The sequence below is a fragment of the Staurois parvus genome, unplaced genomic scaffold (genome assembly GCF_062004578.1).
Source record: "Staurois parvus isolate SC_StPar_1 unplaced genomic scaffold, SC_StPar_1.0 ptg000022l, whole genome shotgun sequence".
NCBI lineage: Eukaryota > Metazoa > Chordata > Amphibia > Anura > Ranidae > Staurois > Staurois parvus.
The window spans coordinates 3,297,677-3,306,784 of record NW_028317818.1 but is presented as its reverse complement, the minus strand read 5'-3'; the positions used below and the strand labels follow the sequence as shown (position 1 = coordinate 3,306,784).

The 9,108-nt window shown below is 37.6% G+C and overlaps 1 protein-coding gene across 1 annotated transcript; it reads right to left on the bottom strand.

Moving 5' to 3' along the window:
* Positions 1-298: 298 nt before the first annotated feature.
* LOC149472177 (hemoglobin subunit beta-like) lies at positions 299-1,596 on the bottom strand. Its single transcript, XM_089691951.1, has 3 exons — positions 1,440-1,596; positions 984-1,206; positions 299-573 (listed from the first exon to the last, which is right to left on the bottom strand). The coding sequence occupies exons 1-3, from the start codon at positions 1,514-1,516 to the stop codon at positions 445-447; spliced, it is 429 nt and encodes a 142-aa protein (XP_089548077.1). The 5' UTR covers positions 1,517-1,596; the 3' UTR covers positions 299-444.
* Between the last annotated feature and the right edge of the window lie 7,512 nt (positions 1,597-9,108).

Genomic DNA, 9,108 nt, shown 5'->3' with positions numbered 1-9,108 from the left:
AAAAAAATGACAGTTTTTTTGCAGTAGATTTCGCTTAAATATTATCACCTACCGGCACTTGATTTTGTGCCACCTGCACCTGAGTATTTTGAGAAAAGCAGGCAGTCATTTATTTTCAGCACTGAAATTACCTCCACAATTTTTAACACAATTCACTTTCATTTTACTTATATTTGGTGTAGAAAGTTATTTTTAGATGAAATATGGAAATATAATGCTTTGTCTTATTACTATACATTTTAAAAGTTAAGTATGTCTTTAAAGTTAATGCAGAGATCATACACACTGACACAAGATATGCAGAAATCATTTTTTTTATTAGGAGCAAAATTAAATTGCTACATTTTAAATATACTTGAATACAGTTTCAATCTTGCTGGTGTATACTTCACAGGGATGTTGACTCGTAGCTTAAAACTCCTTTTATTTGGTTGTAGGGGTAGCTCAGTGATAACCCTTGGCCAGGGCATCACCAACAGCACAAAAGGCTTTCTCCAAAGCACACTGTAGTTCTGGGGTGAATTCTTCATGGAAGTGAAGAGCCAAGGTAATAATCAGCACATCTGCGAAGCGCTGAAATAGAAGAAACATGTTTAATCTTTTATAAAAAAAAGGAGCTAAAAATCATATCCCACTAATCTGACAAGAGTAAACTGAAATTTGTCATGGGTGAATACACTCATTTTTTTACCACTTTAACTGTCCTATTGATTGAATAAAACAAATACATAATAAACACATAATAATGTATAGTAGTTCCTCCTCGATTGTAAGCTCTACGGAGCAGGGCCCTCTGTTTTGTAAAGCACTGAGCAAACTGTTGGCGCTATATAAATTCTGTATAATAATAATAATAGTATATTTTTAACTGATATAATATAGATAGGTATTTCAAAAACTGTATGCAGTTATTATGAATGTTGGTTGGCTATGCTTAAGCAGACTAATCCAAACATTTTTAAAACAGCTGTTTAAATACTTACGTAAAAGTTAGCTGGATCCACATGAAGTTTGTTAGAGTGGTATTCACCCAGCTTGGCATAATGTGCCTTGAGGTTGTCGAGGTGTTTCAAGCCTTCTGCAATAGCACACAACACCTTTTCGCCATGAGCATGAACCTTGGCATTGTGGCAGATGGCATCAGCAGAGCCCAGGTTTCCAAAGGTGACGAAGTATCTTTGGGTCCATGGGAACACACAAAGAAGCCTGAAAACATAAACAAAACAAATTATATTAGTCATATCAGGAAAAAACATAAATATATGTGAGAAATTTTGCTCATATATGCCTCAAGTGAAAGATGTTAATATTATATTCTATTATCAACATTTCTAACAGAACTGCAAAATGAGATTATTATCAGGAGAATAAAACTGGACTCTGTAAAAAAAAATAAATTATGTTCAATTATTTTAAATTGGTTCATTGCAGCTGAATACCTGGCAAGAGCTTCTCCTCCTACTTTGTGACAGTCTACCTTGCCCCAAAAAGGAGTAATAAGGTCTGAGCCACCCATGGTAGATGCTGTAGATGTGCTTGCTGAGTTTCTGAGTAAAGAACCTGGTGTTTTCTTCTGCAATCCCCTGAGTTTATATATGTTACATATGGCCCTTCCTATTTCTGTGCTGGTTATCTATTGGTTACAGTGAAACACACTTATCTGAAAAATCTCCTCCTCCATCATTTACCCATCCCTCTCAAATTAAATGTACATTTTAAAAATATTTGTTGTATACAAATTAATAAATTATATAAATTCTGTATTACAGTCTATTAAATATATACCCAGTTATTACATTTATACATAGCTATCAATCAATTGAAGATATGTATTTGAAACACAAACCACATGCAACATATAAAATGCACATGTAAAATGACTACCAAACTGTAAGTGCATTAAAATAAAGTATGTAACTCACTATGTAAAATAACTGTAATTACACTAAAATAGAGTATATATATATATATATATATATATATATATATATAGTAAGTGAATCCAGCAGTTTAGTCCATGTATTAATACAATTTATATTTTCTTATTTCCTTTTTTTTTTTTTTTTTTAAATATATCTGAGTGTGTTAATGTAGCTATATATTTATAAATGACGCAATAGTGCTTGCAACTTTCCACAAAATAAAAAATAAAATATTTGGCCACAATTACCAAGGAGGTTTTCTTTTCTTTTTCCTTTTTTTTCTTGCTTTTTTGACTTGGTCACATACCAAAGCTGCAGTGTGGTTTACATTTTCTTTTCACTGCATGTAAACCAGCAGCACTGTTCTGCACCTAGGCAAATGTTGATTCAGAATTCTGCATATTCTGTTATGTACAATAGTGCTGTACCTAAACTGCTTCATTCAACAATTTTTTTTTGTTTTACATAGAGTGCAATGATAGATACATTCTTAGGTCTTTCTGACCCACAGTTTTAAACCAGTTCTGTAAAAAAAATGTGCCTCTGCAAAAACGAAAGTTAATACTCACCTCTCCTACTTCTATGGTCTCCATGGCTAGAATCTTCAGATTCCAAAACCTTTTGGAGTTTGTGACAGGCTCAACTCAATTAACATGTATTTTTCAAATACTTAACTATGTAAAATTCACTAAATACTAAAAATAATATATATATATATATATATAAAAAAAAATAATATATATATATATACACCACTGAAAAAAATTAAAGGAACACTTTTTGATCAGAGTATAGCATCCAGTCAATTAAACTCCTGGGATATTGATCTGATCAGTTAAGTAGCAGAGGGGGTTGTTAATCAGTTTCATCTGCTTTGGTGTTAATGAAATTAACAACAGGTGCACTAGATGGGCAGCAATGAGACGACCCCAAAACAGGAATGGTTATACAGGTGGAGGCCACTGACATTTTTTTTTCCTACTCCTCTTTTTTGACTGTTTTTCACTAGTTTTGCATTTGGCTAGGGTCAATGTCACCACTGGTAGCATGAGGCGATACCTGGACCCTACAGAGGTTGCACAGGCAGTCCAACTCCTCCAGGATGGCACATCAATACTTGCCATTGCCAGAAGGTTTGCTGTGTCTCCCAGCCCAGTCTCAAGAGCATGGAGGAGATTCCAGGAGACAGGCAGTTATTCTAGGAGAGCTGGACAGGGCCGTAGAAGTTCCTTGACCCATCAGCAGGACCGGTATCTGCTCCTTTGTGCAAGGAGGAACAGAATGAGCACTGCCAGAGCCCTACAAAATGACCTCCAACAGGCCACTGGTGTGAATGTCTCTGGCCAAACAATCAAGAACAGACTTCATGAGAGGGTAGATTAGTAAATACTGTGAAGATGTTTTCTCTTCAGTCACTTAATCACAAACTTGCAAAATCCTGTTTTGTTTTTTAATTTCTCTTACACACAATATGTTCACCTTATTTACTAACATTCACTTTGCAAAGTGAAAATTCTCTTTGCTTTTCTAATGGTTGGATGGTTACTTACAATATGTGAAATTACTCTTTTTTTGCAGCTATTAACAAATGACTACAAAACAAATATTGAGTGCCAAGTCTAATTTTTTTAAAACTTTTCAATAAATTTGGGGATGAGTGATGTATGTTTTGTATTTATTGTATGTATACAGTATATTGTACTATAATGTATATTTTCAGTTTATATACCCCCCTTTCCCCAATTGAGACACTTGTGTTGAAACTATGGTAATGTGTAGACTCATATGTTCTTTATAAGGTGGATGTAATCATGTTGTGATGTACTTTTGTATGCTTTCTTTATCTTTAAAAAGCAAAAATTTCCTAATAAACTATCTGGTTAATCAAGGTTTATATAAGCAGAGTGAAACTTCTAAATGATGGGTCAAATATGAACTAAGTAATTGTCGTGTGTTAGCTCATTATACAATAAGTCATTTCAACCATTTTTTATAACACAGGTTTTTAGAACATCATGGTAGAAAGTGTCTGGTGATTTTGCTTATCTTTAGATATATTGTAAGGCTAGGTTGACATTAAAACATGATCCGTGCGTGTTTCCCACGCCATGTTCAAAACGCACTGCAGTTGCAATCTGTGGGGGGTGTTAATGTTAAGTTACTGACACCCCAAAACTCCCAACTGTCCCTGATTTGGAACAAAGTCCCTCTGTTTCTCTTTCCTCCTCATTTGTCCCTCATTTTGGTCTTATCTATATAGTTGAATATAAAATGTACTTTTTATCTTCCAAAAAGTGTTTGCCAGTGCTAAACCTTTAATCCAAATTCTAAATTGCTGCATTTGTAAATTTCAAAAGCCAGTAGTGGTAAAGAACAAAAAACACTAGTGGGTTATACTAATCATTTTGTTTTGTATATTTCTACTTTAAGGGGGTATGGCTGGGAGGTGTGTCCTATGCCTACACACTTTTGCTAATAGGTGTCCCTTGTTTCCATATCAAAATGTTGGGAGGTATGCACAAATGCAGGTCATAAATGCAGTGCATTTGCTTGCACTGGATCGCATGGTATAAATGTACCATGCAATCAGGTTGCAGTGTGTTTCCAAAAGTAGTGAATACACTCAGGGGCGGACTGACAACTCATGGGGCCCCCTGGGCAATAGGGGATCATGGGGCCCCTGTGTCCTTGCCCAAACTAAAAAAAGCCTATGATAAAGGTATCAGGGGCATCTCATGGGGCCCCCTACTGACCCCCGGCCCTCGGGCAGTGCCCAAGTTTCCAAATGGTCAGTCCACCCCTGAATGCACTACTTCTGGTGGGATGCATGGGCTCAAATTGCACCTCACTGAATCACATGGGAATCAAACAGGAATGCAGAGCGTGTTCTTGTGCAATTTGTAATGAGAACTGTCCTTAACTGAAGGCAAAACTTTTTTTTCTAATTTACTGTCAAATTTGTATTGCTTTTAGTGTCCACATTAAGGAGATTCACCCTATCTATTTGTCCTGGACACCATTCCCAAATTTTAGGTTTTCACCAGAACAAGAATAAAGAGGGAAACTTCTAACAGAGGCACAAGTTCTGGCAACCTGGTGACTCCGAGGGGTTTTTCTCACTTTCTGTGACATGTCTGGCAAAAAAAAGTGTTAGGGGTTATAACCCTCTCTGAGGCTGGGTTCACACTGATGCGTTGCAGAATTCTCAGCGTTTTTTGTGCAAATTCCACACAGCATCAGAATTGCACATGTGTATGTTATCAGATGTGTATGCAAGCAGATATACTGACAGATCTGCAGGAGACCTGCATGGCACCAGCAATCTACTGATCGCTGGTGCAATGCTTTACAGGCTCCTGCAGACAAAAATAATAAATGCACATTTTTTTGTTACCTGCAAAAAAATATGCATTTATTATTTTTTACTAAAAGGTGAACTTATCTTTTAAGCTTTGCCAATAAAACCTGCAAGATAACTGGCTTGTATGCAGAAGTGCACAAGATTCTCAGACAACTTGGGTACATTCAGCTTGTCCATACATGGTTCAAATCTGGGCTGGTTCAGCAGGGCAGGGGCAGACTGACCATTTGGAAACTCGGGCACTGCCCGAGGGCTCGGGGTCAGTAGGGGGCCCCATGAGATGCCCCTGGTACCTTTTTCATGGGCTTTTTTGAGTTTGGGCAAGGACACAGGGCCCCATGATCCCCTATTGCCCGGGGGCCCCATGAGTTGTCAGTACGCCCCTCCAGCAGGGTTTAGATTTAAACTACCTATGGCCGGCTTAATTCTGTCCACAATGGAAAAAAAATATTGTTTTACTTTAAGACAAATATATACTTCTATTATATGAGATTGGACTGCAAGAAAGAAAGTAGAAAAGGGATGCAGAAAAATAAGCTGGAGCCAAAGTCAGTTCATTTTTTTCTTTGATTTGGAGAGGGTTGTCGGAGTTTAGAACTTGTCAGGTTTTAATGTTGTCCTTTTCCCACTTGGGAAGGTTTCCAACACACCTTCTGTCTCAGGCTGGGTTCACACTGATGTGGTGCAGAATTTGCAGCGTTTTCTGTGCGAATTTCGCACCGCATTAGAATTGCACCCCATTCATGCGAACTGCTGCGGGTGTGTATGTTACGTTAACAACACCCTGAAATTGGTCCATAAAATGCGGTGTGATGTGCAGAATCGGATCACATAGGTGTAAATACCCATGCGATCCGATTCTAGTACGGACCCAAAAATGGGTCCTGCAACTTTTTGGTGCAGGTGCAGTGTGATTTGAGCCAACATGTATGGCTCCAATCACACCACACACAAATCACATGTGATTTGCACAGGAATGCGGTGTGGTTCCTGTGCGAATCAAATACGATATACCGCACCTCATATATGTTAACCCAGCGTCAGTGATCACCAAGAGAGGAAATAACTGGAAACCACTCCAGACAGTACACACATAGCAACAGGCTTGGCTTAAGGTGTCTATACACTATACAATCAGATTTTACAATCTGTGTTCAATCTCCTTTAGATTTGCAAAAACTATGGAAGTGTTTCATTAAATTTTTGATTGGAAAAAATGGATTGAGATTGTACAATCAGATTGCTTTGTGTATGGCAGATGTCTACTTTCCCTGAAAATGAAGGGAAAATAGACATCTGCCTGTCATGTGTATCACTAGTACCTACTGTACTAAAAATGACCCAAGCATCAATTAGAAAAACTTTATAAACAATAACTAAGATTTAATAGACTCAGAATCAGCCACTAGAATAGCCCTGAGCCCTGGTTCACACTGTGAGGGCTGGATGAGGGTGCAGGAACCGCATCTGTTCCCACAGCCTAAACCAGCAGCCAAATTGTTCTGCTCTTACAAGAATGAATGAATGAATGAATAAATGAATGGAACCCCCCGTGCATCTCAGCCTGCAACGCATTTGTGGGTACAGGACTAGTAGGGAAATTGTGTGTTCAAAAAGACCATGCAATTTCCCTGTGGCCACTTTTTTAAAAAGATGCATGTACCTTTTTTTTGCAGAAAACACAGGCACAGAAGCCCATACAAATGAATAAACTGCCATGCTCGCGCAAATGTGGGCCGCACGGCAAACGCAAGTGTAAACCAGGGCTAAAAGGCCATATGCTCCCAAGCTGATTGTAACAGGCTGTTTATTGTCACTCCTGAATACGTTTTGTTTATTTTTTCATTATTTTATAATGATTAATTTATTATTTGTAAGTAGAGCATGGAAGGTTTCATACATTTCCCAAAGGGATAATCCCTAAATATTTTTATCTTCAGGGAACAATGTTTACAGTAAAAGAACTGTGATGAAAATGCCCTAAAAGGGTTAAAATGGAAGCCCTCATGCACACTGGACATTTTCATAATGCTGGTAACGGTAGCTGTGTAAAGTTTTTCAGCTTTTTGTAGCGTTTTTGCATTAGTGTTTAGCGACGTTTTGCTGCGTTTGCGTTTTTTTAACCAAAAAAATTGTTTTCTTTTGTAAAAAAAAGTCCAAAAACACCGGTTTACGGCGTTTCACCGCATTTGCTGCATTCTTCAGCGTTAGAGCATTTTTACAGCTAAAAACTCCTCTAGAAACCCACTAGTCCTGGGTTTTTTTTCCAGCCAAAAAACGTTGACTACAGTCTATGTGTGCATGGACACATAGGATAACATGCTAGGTGGTTTACTAGCTGTAGAAAAAAATGTCAAAAGACAAAAACATCAGCTGTTAAAATGTCCAGTGTGCATGAGGGCTTAGGGTAAGATGGATGGTACATCCCTAAGATGGTCTTATGTACACCAAGCATTCTGGAAATGGTGTTGTCATTGAATAGGCAGCTCAGAGAAAATAAAAGGGCCCCCAGAGTCTCTCCAGAATGGACCCAAAGGAAGAGCTAAAATCAGGGGAGCAACGACAGAATGATGAAACTCAAATGTAAGATTCAATAGAAGTTTTTATATTTAGCCAATGTGTTTAGGGGGGACACATGTATCTCCTTCATCAGAACTCAAACTCATATCAAATAATACAAATCATAAGCTCATGATTTATAATAGCTCTATATAAATTTTGGCCTTAATGTCGGGGCAGGTTTGAGCCCCCAAAAGACACTGGACAAACATACAGACCTTGCTTGAATCTTTTATTGTAATATATATATTTGGGCTTCATGAATCTGGTATGGTGCTCCAGCTTTTACCTCTTTCTTTATTAATAGGAGCACAGACAGAAATTAAACCTAACAAAGGTTGTAAACCTCAATATTAAAAATATGGCTGGAAATACACTTTAGCTAGTTGTAAAAAATAGTTGGGATTATGCAATAATAAAGAACAAACAGCAGTGAGGATATATAAATTTAGCAGTCATAACAACCAATCGAATGCAGTTTAGATCTGTCAGGATAATTTCAGCATGTCTACTATGGATAACCACATTGTAAAAGCCTGCAAAAAAATTGTGTTCACTGCTTCATTGAATAATTGCGCTAATATTACTTTAAAATATAAGGGTAGTCAAAACCATTGGTATTAGAGTTAGATTTTAGAGTTGCCACAGGAAAAAAAGGGGAAATTTTTCAATATGGATACCTGCTCTGGTCACAGCTAAGAATGGATTTACACACACTTTGATGGATTTCTTCCTACTTCAGTTGTGTCTTTGGGGTGGAAAGTAAACAGAAATTTCCCTCATCGGGAAAGAAAAAACTGACAGGGGTTTTCAAGTCCATTTCTGGGTAAAACCTCAAAACAAAAAAGGTACCATCCCTTGCCACTTTATTAGGTGCACTTTGCTAGTATTGGGTTGGACCCCCTTTTGCCTTCAGAACTGTCCTAATTCTAGATTCAACAAGGTGTTGGAAACATTCCTCAGAGATTTTGGTCCATATTGACATGTGTTACTGTTTCCTTTCTATCATCTCAAACCAGTCTGCCCATTCTCCTCTGACCACTGACATCAGCAAGGCATTTTAATCCACATAACTGCCACTCACTGGATATTTTCTCTTTTTCGGACCTTTCTCTGTAAACCCTAGAGTTGGTTGTACGTGAAAATTCCAGTAGATCAGCAGTTTTTGAAATATTTAGACCAGCCCGTCTGGCACCAACAACCATACCACATTCAAGGTAACTTAAATCCCCTTTCTTCCCCATTCTGATGCTCATTTTGAACCTC

Coding starts and splice junctions, on each gene's coding strand:
- LOC149472177 (XM_089691951.1), bottom strand. CDS start 1,516: ATGGGTGGCTCAGACCTTATTACTCCTTTTTGGGGCAAGGTAGACTGT. Junction 1,207..1,439: donor GGAGGAGAAGCTCTTGCCAG/GTATTCAGCTGC, acceptor TTATGTTTTCAG/GCTTCTTTGTGTGTTCCCAT. Junction 574..983: donor TGGATCCAGCTAACTTTTAC/GTAAGTATTTAA, acceptor CTTCTATTTCAG/CGCTTCGCAGATGTGCTGAT.